Source organism: Fusarium falciforme, chromosome 9 (genome assembly GCF_026873545.1).
Source record: "Fusarium falciforme chromosome 9, complete sequence".
Lineage (NCBI taxonomy): Eukaryota > Fungi > Ascomycota > Sordariomycetes > Hypocreales > Nectriaceae > Fusarium > Fusarium falciforme.
Genome location: NC_070552.1, coordinates 3,416,025 through 3,429,756, shown reverse-complemented (window position 1 = coordinate 3,429,756; position 13,732 = coordinate 3,416,025). Strand labels below are relative to the sequence as shown.

The 13,732-nt window shown below is 33.3% G+C and overlaps 1 protein-coding gene across 1 annotated transcript; it reads left to right on the top strand.

Moving 5' to 3' along the window:
- NCS54_01196000 (Hypothetical protein) lies at window positions 1-2,027 on the top strand (the record flags this gene model as incomplete). Its single annotated transcript, XM_053157214.1, has 6 exons — window positions 1-282; window positions 341-401; window positions 453-623; window positions 680-895; window positions 951-1,157; window positions 1,225-2,027. The coding sequence occupies 6 exons, from the start codon at window positions 1-3 to the stop codon at window positions 2,025-2,027; spliced, it is 1,740 nt and encodes a 579-aa protein (XP_053013189.1).
- Window positions 2,028-13,732: the final 11,705 nt, after the last annotated feature.

Genomic DNA, 13,732 nt, shown 5'->3' with positions numbered 1-13,732 from the left:
ATGTTGGGCAATTGTCTTCTTCTCGCGGCCACAGCTGCCATTTCTTTCCTTCCCAGTCTCGTGCATGCGGCACCGGCACCCATAGTCGAACGTCGTGAGGATGGTTCAGTTGCCATTGGTATAGAGCATACCGATGACAATGGTAATGTGCTGGGCAAGAGGAACGTCGTTCTTCAGGACTTTATCGGGTGCGGCGACTGGAAAGAGGACATCATTGCAGCGTGGGAATCCATGCTTTCGATGGGCGCCTTGATCAAGGACAAGATGGATTTCAACGAGCCGGTATGTACTGTCAGACCACATCAACACTGCCTAGGAGCCATTGCTAATCATGACCAAGGTTGCCAAGGATTATCTTGGAGATCCATCGCGGAACAAGGGCAGCCAGGATGCCATCAAGAGTTAGATTGCTGTCCCAAGTCGAAACCCGTCTGTGTGCTTATTCTTGCCAGAACTTATCCAGTCTGTTGTGACCTGGCGTCTGGGCGAGGGTGTCCTCGATTGGAAGTTGCAGATGCGATGCGACGACATCAACCGCAAAATCGCGGCGATAGGCGCGACATTTCCTCAGGGATGTCCCACAAACCCGGGTGCACGTGAGGATAAAGACCAGTATTACAAATGTACGTACGCACCCCAGATGTTTCACGCCTGAGTTGCTTGTCTGACCACTTTATAGGCGAGAGCGCGTGCTGGAAATATCGGCAATTCGGTGGCGGCTGGGTGCACAACGCAATGGCGTATACACAAGGAAGGGGTAATGGCAAAAACGTTGGCTACATTAACTTGTGCCCTGGTTGGTTCAAGTTGAGAACCTGTGGCGACGCAGCTTCCGCGTATTCGATCCATCCAGATCCCGACTACAAGTACAATATTATCAACTACCTGTGTAGAGGCAAGTCGCTGCTCCCTGCCTCCGTCCACCAGAGTGCCGTCTAATCCGTATACAGAGCAAGCCTTGGTGCACGAACTCTTCCATATTGATGCCAACTGGAAGCAACACGTCCCTGGACACGGCCATATCGGGGATACGCAAATCCAAATCCTAGTTCAAGACAAGTATTACGATAGAAGGGACGCCTACGGAGTGTACGCCAAGTTGATGGCTACCTCGGCGGGGAAAAAACACGATGTCGGTCGTCTTGTCTCAACAAACGGTATACCATCGCATCCCTGAGCCGCCTAAGAGGACTTGCGTTTTGTGCTAACACGTGCCATGACCAGCCGATAACCTGGCCCTCTATTTTCTCGGCAAATGGGTCCAGCAGAAATACGGTGTCTACCCAAACCAACCGTTTCCGACCGTGAAGCTAGTGGGTATTGTGGAGGGCAAGAACCGGAAGAAGCGCGACGACGCGTCCATCGACGAGACCTACGACACGCCCGATGTCTGGGATCCGTTCGTCGCGGTTGATGGCAACGTAGGCTTGGGTGACCTGAACGACCTTGCTGTCGCACTTGGCGTCGAATCCAAAGAAGAAGCGAAGACGCTCTACAGCGACGACGACGACACCGGTACCTGCCTCGACTTTGAGGCACAAGACGGGGACGACGAGATCCCGGTGTGCTCCGATCGAGGTGAGGTCGTGGAGCTCGAGGCAACTGAAGACTCCCTTGAGGCAGGTCCTGTGGAACCCATACCTGCAGGCCCAGACCGTAACGGCCCGGACGCCGAGGTTGTCACGACTGACAACGCAGACGCTGCGCCGACTGGAATCCAACTCCCTGGCGGCCCCGACCCCAACGGCCCAGACGCCGAGGTTGTCACAGCTGGAGACCCCGAGCCTGTCCCCACTGCAGACGTGGTGGATGCCATTACCGCAGGCCTGGGAGGGGCCTTCCCTGCAGGCCCGGACGCCGAGGTTGTCACGCAGAACGCGGAGCCTGCCCCGACTGAAGGCAACCTGCCTGAAGGCTCCGACCCTAACGGCCCAGACGCAGAGGTTGTCCCGAACCAAGGCGCGCAGGTGATCCCAAACAAGGGTGCGCACAGTTCGATTCCTTCCAATTCAACAGCATACGAGTAAGAGTTCAGGGGCTGGATCAGGCGTCACGTGACCACCCTGAGCGGCATCGCCCAGTCAAAGTAGTTACGACGCTGATTATATTTGGATGTGAGATGGCACACCGGGAATGCGAGGCAGAGCAGGTATTGATGTCGAGGTGTTCAAGTAGTCTAGGTAGCTGGCCAAATAACTATATATCATCTCTGTTTTAATACCACTGTGGAATGCTTATACCATATATGCTCCTGTCCTTGAATCTTCTTGACACCTTAAACGGCGTATCTTTCCATAGAGTGCCATCGTATTGCGGCTATGGTAGAAAAATGCGAAAATCCTCTAAATGCTTTAACTACTATAACGGCGCCAAAGTATCCTTCTCTAATCCCTTAAACTATGCTCTCTGCTCGCCTAAAGTCTATATAATAATCTTTAATGTCCTTAAGCTCGGTAACTATAGCATTTTGGCGCAAAAGTCGCGCTAGGCTTGATCGTCCTCGGGTATATAGATGATAATAGAAAAGTCCTAGGCTTATAGATGACTGTCGTAGTACTGATTATAGCCGCGGGTAAAGTGCTAGCTAGCCTCGATATGTCTAATAGATGCGCTGTATTATGACGGGAGTAGGGTATCTATTAAGATGAGGGGCGCTTTGGTGCCCTTAGAGCCAAAGCCGACGTAGAATGTATTTTGCGAGTATAAATAAGAGATAGACTTAAGGTATTTGCTATTTATTAGCGGATTAAGTAGCAAGGGGTGGTCACTCTTCTTACACCGCTTGGCAAACCATAGGGACGTTTAATAGTCCTCGCTTCGGCTATTATTTGAATTTGTTCATTTCCTCTGCTTGCTATAGATGTCCTTTCTTGGCGGTGAGGTATATTTTCTGACCGCCCATGGCATAGCGCCATATCTAGATGCGTACCTCTGGCGGTAGACAGAAGAGTAATAATTGTGGTTGATCTGTCTAAGCGCCCGAGAACTTTTCTTCCAAAGATACCAGAAAGAGGGGTTTGCTAGTTTTAGGGTCGAATAGAGGCTTTAATAACTCGGAAACTACGGGTTAATATTTCTCGGGAAATAGCTTAGCGTATATCTCCTTGATTTCTCGCGGAGTGAGTGGCTTCTGAGGTAGCTTAGGGCCGGCATATTCGTAGGACTTGGCGGTGGATGTCGAGGGTGAGCTTATAGAGTCGCTGTCATCTCGTCTTCCTAATAACCGTCGCAGAAAGTCCATGGTGGGAAGATGCGCGCTGTGATGGTATTATCGGGCTTGGCGATCTTGGCGGGAGTGTTAAGAGCCTCGTTATTAGTCGCAATGAGTAATTTTAGGTAACTAAGAGTCACGTGGCAAGAGAGTGCATAGGACTAAGCTCAGAAACATGCTATAGTTTGCCGGAGCTAACATGCCTTAAGATAATTAAAAACGCTAGCAAAGCAAAACTTAGTGACCCCAAAGACTCAAACCCCCTTCAATCCAGAAGATCTCAACGTTAGCATCTACTATACGATTTAAAACCCCTTCTTATCTATCCTTGACAGCTCGCCAGTCCCATTTCGAGATATTAAGATAGCTTCCACCTCCTCTGCTATATAGTTTATCGACCTACTAGCCTCTAATCATTCTACGCCCTCATAGATAATTGTTACCGGCTTTGGAGATGGCCCTGGCTATATCTTTGTAGCATCGCGGCCCTTAGCCGTATATTAAGATATTAAACTTACCTAGGGCTAGATCGCGAGGGGCATAAGGGCGAGCTTATTGTAACTTAGTGAGTCTATGGCTAAATATAGCTAAAATAAGAGTAGACAGAAGATCTTGATGCGTCTTATTGTCTTCCTTGCGAGGCCTGACCCATGGGAAATACTAGATAAAGACGAGGAGCCCTAGTGGTCTTTGGCTAGAGAGCTACTAAAGGTCGTCGACGAGGAACTATCTTTACCTGTCTACTTCTGGTTCGACAGCATCTTCTTCCCTCAGTCTAAGGATAAGCCTGCCCTCTCTTTTGTTTTTTAATTTAATAAGAGACTCATTTAGAACGCCTATATGAAAGTGGGTATCACAGAGCTAAGCGACCTTAACTAGGAGAGATAGATAATCGTAGAGCTTTTCGGCGAGGCTTATCCCTTTTGTTTTAATAAAATAGAGGGTAGATATCTCTTTTTCCTTATTTTTTATACGCTATTGCCTCCTTGACTATAAGTCCTGGCCCCTTATTATATTAAGACGCTAAGGTTAGCTATAAGGCTATTTAAAAAGGAGAAAAGAATTAAGAAAGAGTTAATTAAGACTAAGGTAAAGGTATAGCTAGTCTTATTAATCGGGAGCAAGTTTAATTTGCCCTCTTTAAGCCCCTCTCTAAGTCTAGTTTTACCTCCTTTAAGAGCTAGCATAGAAGACCGGATCGAGGTTATTACTAACGACGCGTAGACAAGACCCGCGCGGGTTAGAAACGGGCTCGAGACTCTATAAGCTCCATCTAGCTGACCATCGAACTGAAGATCCCGGAGCTATTAATCACACCGGTCTGTTGTTATTAGGTTAAGAAGATCGTCTATATCGATAGAATCGACAGCGGTCATCATCTAGGCAAGCCCATCTCGAGCCGCAGGCCCTAGATGTGCTGCCTAGTTCTCTACTTCGCTTGTATTATATAGATCCATTGGGATCCCGGCGACGAGATGCTCCCTATTCTTCTGTGGCCGGAGGCGATGGCCGTTCCACATCTCCGTGAAGTCTGCAACCTCTTGACGGATCATGGGTCTATAGAGAGCATACACCGCGATCTGGTGAGCAAGACGGTTTGGTTGGAAGAGGCCGCTATCAATCAGCTCGTGTGAGAATGCAATCCAGCGCTGACTGATACCTTTGAGGAGCTTTTCCCACTAAGACTTGATCCGTTGGTTAGATATGCTTAGGCCCTAGATATAATAGGAGCTTAGTCTCGCTCCCTGCCTATGGACTCGTTGGTTATTATCCTCAGTGGTATACCAAAGCTCTATCTAATTAAGGTCAGCGAGAATTACCTAGGCTCCGGCCTAAAGAAGAGTCTCAATACTATGATCCAAGCGGGTAAAAAGGGGGCAGACCCCTAAGTATAATATAGTCTATAGAAACTATTTAAGTAAACTTAGCATAGTTATATTCCTCTTGCTGATATATATCTAGATAATGGCTCTTAAGTACGTATCGATATAGGCATAGATAGAGAAGCCGAAGTTCTTAAGCTTCTTATACCTATCGAGAGACCACATAAAGTTAGGCCCAGGAACCTAGAAGTCCTTCCGGTGCTTTTAATTAGCAAGGCGTCTTTGTTTGGCCTGCTTCTTCCACTGATAAGGACGCTGGCACGGATGCGGACGTAATGGTATATATACCCCTCTGCTAAATCCTCTAATGCTTGAAGACTAATAGTTATCTTGGAAGAGGAATTCTTTTGCTTTTAAATAGCCTCCTGTCGTTTAGCTAGCTCTCAGAAGCGCTGCTTTATGCTATGCTTTAGATAATACTCCTATATAGTCTGCTTAGAGATCTTAATACTATGTCGCTTAAGATCATAGATAATAGAAGTATTACTATATCTATATTAGTAGAAGTAGCCTTTAAATAGCTTAATGAAGGTATTAGTATTAATCTTTAAGTAAAAGAGGGAATACTCCTAGGTACCCTATTTTACTAACCTCCTTTTTAGGGTTCTTATGTCGAGTATATGCCTATTATTATAGAGATAGGTATATATAGTATTAATAAATAGTCTTTCTCGCTATTACTTAAGGATTAAGTCTTTGACGCGCTCTAAGTCCTTATAGGGCCTCGGTATTATATAAGATATAGACTAGGGGGTCGAGATTATAGTAGAGGTCAGAGTTTATACCTCCTTCTAAGGCTTCTAGCTATAATATCCTGCCCCCTCTAAACTAGTATTATTAGAGCTTCAGCGCTAATAGAATAGCATTAGCACTACTTTATATAGTATTAGCTCTGCTATATTAAAAATAGTGTGCTATTATATTAATATTATATTCCTATATAAAAACGCCTAAGCCTAGGAGCACCCTAGTAGGCGCCTAGTAACTATGAATATAATATAGGCCTAATAAACGCAATAAGGCTACTCTCTTCTTATGATGATTATATGTTTCCTAAGGGATAAACCGGTTATGCTAGGTTTATATTAGTAGAGAGTGCTAGGCATAGTCTAAGCAATAATAGGTATAAGTTATATCTAGTAATATACTTAAGGGTATTAAGTATAACTAAGTTATATTAATAGCTAAGGTAATTATTATATAAGAAAATATAATAAATATATTTTATATACTTATTATAGTTTATCTAGACTAATAGTTTTAATATTTAGTCTAAGGTAAGACTAATATTTTTATTTTTTAGTCCTAGGGCTAATAAGAATAAAGTTTAGTCTTTTTAATTCCTTACTTAGTTAAGGTATTCTATTAGGCTTCCCTGCCTAGCTTATATTATAGCTATATTATAAGGTCTTCCCTTTATTTATTTTATCCTTAAGACTAATTTTAGTAATTAAATATTATTAATAAATAATTTAATTCATAAAAATCTTATTTCTTATTAATATAATATTAGGCTAAATTTCTAAATATATTTGTTTTTATAAATTTTCTAAAATATAAGGTCTTTTTTTTTATATTAAGGCTTTTAGTTCTAAGATTATATCTTATATTTATTATTTTTATTATAGTCTAGCCTATAAGGTTATCTCTAGTTATTTTAGTTATTATTTTAATTATATTAATATAAAGGTTATATATAATAAGGCTAGAATAGCTTCTTTTTATACATATATATTAGCTCCCTTATAGTAATTTTTATTAATCCTAGTAGTAACTAAAAATATCTAAGAGTATAAATATCTAAAAGATAAGAAGGCTAAGGTAAAGGCTATTCTAGAGGAGGTAATAGCTAAACTTACTTATATGTAAAAATAAAAGAGATTACTTAAAGCGCAAAGTAATAAGGCTTTTAAGTATAATTTATATATTTTAAAGAAATTAGGTAAGCTCTAAGAAGAGTTATCTATAGTTATAGAGATATATTCCCTTAGGGCTATTAATTTAATTAATTAGAATACTATTAGTCTTAATAAGCTTATACTTAGTAATCTTAATAAAAATTCTTTAAAAGGTATTATATATTAATAAGGTATTTTAGGGGTTCTTAGGTATTTTCTAAGTCTAAGTAGTCATTTTATTTAATAAAATATATTATTTTATTATTAATTTTATTTATATTAAAAATAGCTTTTATAATATATTTTTTTAGTTTATTAATTTTAGTTTTAAATTTATTTTTAGTTTTAACTTAAATAATACTTTTTATTAATTTAAGAAATAAAATATAAATAATTAAATAAAGCTTAACTTTTAGTAATAAGTCTAATATATAATTATTTTCTAAGATTTTTTATTTAATTTTATAGGGTTTAATATATTTATAATTAAGTTTTTTATTTTATTATTTTATTTTAATATTTTTTATTATAAAGTATATTATATTTCCCTCTAAGAAAATTAATCCCATAATTTTTTTCTTATTATTATAATATATTATTTTTAATAAACTTAAATTATATTTATATTTTTCTATATAGGTTTTTTAATTAATTATTAGTAAGGATTACCTTAGGATAAATAATTATATTTCTTATTTATTAATAGGTATTTAAAGTAAATCTAAAATTAATATAAACTAATATAATCTTTATATTTATAGCTATATTATAAGCTAGCTAGGTAGCTAATAGTTTCTTAACTTAGTTAATTTATTTATAATTTATATAGTATTAAAAGTATTATTTTAGTATTTAACTTATATATTTTATTTATTTATTTATTTCTTTATAATATATAATAAAAAATATATAATTAATTCCTAAGTATCTTATATGGCTTTATTATAATTTTAAAGCAAAAAATAGCCCTTAATTTATAATAATCTTAAGTAATATATTATATATCTTAATAATATAAAAATAAAAAAAAAAAATAAATTCTTTAATTATTATTAATTCTCTATAAGATATAAAATAAGAAAATTTTATAAGTCTATTTATAGTAATAAAAATATTATTATAAAAGTTTTTAATAGTTAATTTTTTTAATAAGGGTAGTTTTATAATAAAATCTATAATAATTAAGTCTTATAGTTATTTTATAACTAGGAATAAATATAATTTCTTATAGGGTTTATAGTATTATGCCTTAGTTTTTATATAAAAGTTATATTAATTAATAACTTTTAAGATAACTTTCTTTATTTTAAGAAAGGTAAATATTATCTTAACTTATTTTAGGGTTTTATTAATTCGCTAATATCTATATAGCTAATAATTATATATTTTATATATAAGGTTATATTATAATATATCTAAGACTTATTACTTATTTATTTTTTTATTATCTAAGAGTTATATATTATATTCTTAGATTTATTTTAAAAGTAAAATATTTTATTTTATAATATAAATACTTATAATAATAATATAAAATATTTCTATAATTTAATTATATTTATAGAATTTTAATAAGTCCTTATTTCCTAGCTATATATTATTATAATATATTTTATAGTTAAGGTAATTATTTAATCTTATACTAAGGTTATTTTATATAAAGTATTAATATATTATTTCTTAGAAATCTTTATTATTAAGTTTCTTATTATATTTTATAATTTAATAATTATATTTAATAAATTCTTTTATATATTTCTAAGATATAAAGATATATTTTTAATATATACTTATTTCTTATTAGCTTCCTACTTAGTCTATTTATCTAATTATAAGTCCTTTAAGTTCTCTAAGGGTAATATTAATAATACTCTTATATTTTTATATATTTATTAAGTAATATAATAATATTTATTATTTAATATATATAATTATTTATTATTTAAAATATCCTTTTTATATAAATTATAAGAGTTATTTTTTTATTTTAATCTTTTTAATATCTAGGTTAATATATATAATAAGTAAGTGGGATAGTTAAGTAAGCGGGATAAAAATCCCTTAACCTCTATTATCTCTATTTAATTAATTAATTTCTTATTATAAAAGATATTAAGCTTAAATACTAAGGCTAGAATTTTTTTTACCTTTTAGGTCCTTTAAAATAACTTAAAATTAAGCCTTTAATAAGCGGTGGAGATATATAAAGTTACTTATATAAGGCTTTAATACTAGTAATAAGATATTTAATTTTAATATAATATTATCTAGAAATCTTATAAGTTATTTAATTTAGAAAACGAGATTTTTATTTATTTTATTCTTAACCTAAATTTATAAGGATTTCCTCCTTAGCTATATAGTATAAAAGAAATAGCTAATTAATTACTTATTAACTATAATGCGCTATTAATTAGTATATATTAGGCTTTAAACTTTATTAGGTAATACTTAGAGCTTAAGATATGTTTTTTTTAGAAGTATAATTATTAGAGAGCTAAGTATAAAGATTTAATTATTATCTATAATTAGTTTTAGCTTATAGTAAATATAATCGCAAAGTATAATATCTAATTAAATAATATTTATAACTTTAATAAGATTAGCTTTCTTATAGGTATAATTATAAGTAGAATAATTATTCTAGGCTTAGAAAGGTATTTAAAGCTAAAATTAATATAACTTAGAAATTAAGAATAGATTATAGTTATTTAAGTAATTAATATAAAAGGCTAGGTAATCTAGCTATTTATTATTAATATAGGCTAATATTACCTCGCTGATTAGTACTAAGAAAATAACCTCCTAGGTAATTAGGTTATTATAATAACTTAAAATAGCTAGACTAATAATAAGATTAGTCTTAAGTAACTTAAGTATTTTAATTAATATATAACTAATTAATTAATTAGTTTTTATTATCTCTTAATCCTTAATAGTTATAAAAATTATTAGTTTATTAACTTTAAGAGATATTATAAAGAAAAGAAAATTATCTAGCTTTATATATTAGCTTATTTCTCTTACTTACTTTAGTTACTTAATATTAGATACTTTAGGCTACTTAAGAAGGCTTATAGTTAAGAAATAAAATATTTAATTAAATACTTTATAACTTATATTTTAAAGACTAAGTTCTTTTTAGTCTTTTATATAGTATATAAGGCTATTATAATAGAAAGAAATATTAGAGGGGCTTTTAAAAGAGCTAGCCTTATTCCTCTTAACCTAAAAACTATGGTTTTAAAGCTTAATATATAGCTATAGACTTTAATGCCTACTAAGAAGGGGGTTAAATTATTAACCCCTTAGGTCTTAAAGACTTTAAAGATTATACTTAAGGTTAATTCTTAGTCTAAATACCTTTAGAGATAAATTAAAAGGCATTAAAGTAACTCCCTAGAGTTAATTTTAAAGGCTTTAAAGTCTTTTATAAAGGAAATAAAAATAATTATATATAAAATAGCTTTAATAAGAGCCAAGGTCTAAGACTTTTAAGAGGTAAATAAGATACTAAGTTAGCGCTAAAGGGTAAAAAGAACCTAACTTTAGAGAAGAAGGGTAATAATAGTAAAAGAAGTAAGGTAAATAATTAATTAAATAGAGGTTAATATATAGGTAATAATAAAATTATTATAAAATAGTAATTAAGGAAGGTTAATATAACTAAGTATTTAATATTATAATATTTATAATAAACCTAGGTATAATATAAGGACTTATTAAGTAGTAATTAAGATATCTAGGGAAGAATATAATAAGTAGTTTAAATTAATTAAATAGTTTTAGTAGTCTTAAGGGCTAGAAGTAAGGTAAGGTAGGCTTTTTATAATAAAATATAAATTAGATATAATCTTAACTTTAAGGCCCCTATAAGGATTAAGCATAATTTATATTTTATTATATTAGAGAGAAATAGGGATTTTATTTAGGGACTAAAGGGTAATTAATAATCTAAAGAAAATATAGAAATAATAATAAAAAAATAAATATATAATAAGGTAAGAGGGCTAGCGTAATTAAGTAATTAGTATTATAGTATTTATAGTAAGCCTAGTTATAATATAAGGACTTATTAGGTAATAATTAAAATATTTAATAAAGAGTATAATATATAATTTTAACTAATTAAATAGTTTATAGTATTTTTATTATAATTTCTATTAAGAAAATTAGGATTTTTATTTTACTTACTTAATTGTCTTACTTACTTATTATATATATTAGGTTATTAATTAATAATATTTACTTTAATATTTTTTATTTCTTTAATATAAATAATAATATAATTAAATTTTAAAAAATATTTAATATATTATAATTATTATTTACTAAGTTTTTAGGTTTTTATAAAATAAGTAATATTTTTATAATTTATATATACCTTAATTTAATATTTATTTCTAAAGAAATAATATAAAAATTCCTTAAAAATATTAATTATTATAAAGAATTTTTTATTATAAATAAGGTAATTAAGTTGTATTTTATATAATTTATAAAAGTAAAATATTATTATATTACTTTATGCTACCTAAAATAGGGATTAAAGTATCTTAATTAATATCTTAGTAGTGAGTTAGGGGAAATGGGTGCTAAGCCGTTTTAGGCTATTAGGCAATTTCTTATACGTAGAAAAGGAGTCAAAGGCCTTAGACCTTCAACCATCATCATCTTCTTCACCAATCAGGTCGAGAAAGGGGAGCTTTGGGGCTCTCTTTTCTGGCGTAATTATTATTACTATCAATTAATTAGTTGCCCTTATTATTTTCTATAACATTAAGATTATAAAAAAGTATATAAAATCCCTCTTTAAAAAGTCACTAAAAGAAAGACGTATTAGAAGATTTTTAGCTATATGGTTAGTATATTTTATTTTCTCCAATAAATCTAGTGCCCCCACACAAGATATTCAATACTCTTGCTTTTATAACAACCAGGATATATCATCAAAGGTAATCTAATTAATTAAATAAGAAAGCGCACTTCTACGCTGCTAATCAATAAACTATAAACATAACCACTACCACTAGCTCAAAAGGCGCGAGGCATTAGGAACCAATATAGAAGTTAAGAAGTAGGCGATTAAGGAAACCCCGAAAAGTCATTTAGTCGCGAGGAATGCTAATTATGAATGAATTTTACCCCTTTTTGATCTAGATTCAGCAAAACTATTTAATTAAACCTTCCCCTAGGGACTAAGATTAAAATAGATCCTCCTTATACCCTATAAAAAGCAAATGCAGGGAGATAGAGGAATCCGCCCACGATAAATAAGGAAAAGAAGGATATTGCTAACCTATGGCTAGCATAGAAAGCATTATTTCCTAATAAGATAAGCGACTTAGCCTTCCTTAACCTACCTAAGGATATCCTCACTAAGTAATAATAGAAGGTCTTGGCTATTAGAATCCTAGTTTAGGCGGCCATAGGAAGCGAGACCCTTATAGCCCTCGTCCTCGTCCTCATGACATTTAAGAAGATACCCATCATAAACCCCTTTCACTTTCCCCAGCAAAGAGGTTTAAACACGAGAGACTTAAGCTCCTAGAAACCATCTAATTAAACGCCTAATACTATAAGTACCATCACTCTAACTGCGGAAATGGCCCAGAATAATAAATCCACTAACTACGGGCATAAGTCTAATACCAGCCAGAGCATAGAAGCAAAAGGCAATAAAGCTACTAAAAGTAACGACGAGGTCACTAAGCTCTTAGTATAACTCTTAACTAAAGGATTAATTAGTCCCTCTTTTGCTATCTTACTTAACCCTCTTCCTCCGTTTAAAGGAAAGGATATAATTAAATACCTCTGGGTCTTTAATTAGCAGGCTGACCTTATGAATATCCCTAAAGATAAGAGAGGGGCGCTTTTTAAGTCATACTTTGACCTAGAGATTAAGAAAGAGGTCCGATAGGCTATAAATAGGCTCAAATAGGTAGCTACTTAAGAGAATCTAAAGGAGTCCTTTGCGAGTAAGGACTTTAATTAATCTAAGACTATTAAGGAAAAACTAGAAATGCTTAATAAGACCTAGTTAAAGGTAGATTTCTATGCTATCATCAAATGGTTAAATAGGCACTAATACCTCTTTAGGTAGATTAATAGCAACTAAAAGGAATCCAAGGCCTAGTCCTAGGCTATCTATAAAGCGCTTTTAGAGGAAGTTATCAAGGGTATTTGCGAGAAATATAATAAAAATATCCGCGATATTATAGCTATAAAGTACTATAAACTTACTTAAATGATTAAATAGTATTGCGATAATAAGATCAAAATTAGGAAGACTTACCGCCCCTAGACCAAAGATGATACTCACTGAGTCACCTGGGCCCTAACCCCTCTAAGGAGCCTAAGCCCCTTAGCAAAAGCAATAAAAGCCCCGAAGATCCTTAAGAAAGATCCCAAAGAGCCCTCTAGCTCGAAGATAGACCAACTAACTACATAACTAAGTTAACTCACGATCAATATTGTGAAAGGTTAAGAATTATAGCTCTAGCTCGCGCAGATTATCAAAAGGGAATATAATAGGCAAGCGGCCTTAGGAACGCCCTAGCCCTTCAGGACAAACACCATATCAATTAATTAGACACAAGACTACTAGAATTTCTATATAAACGCGGCATATGGGTCTAGGCGAAGCCTCTACTAGAGTGACTTGGCGTGCTAGTATTACACTAGGAGAAATTACTTCCTAAATAATTACTCTGACCTCGCTTATGATAAGAGCAATGGAA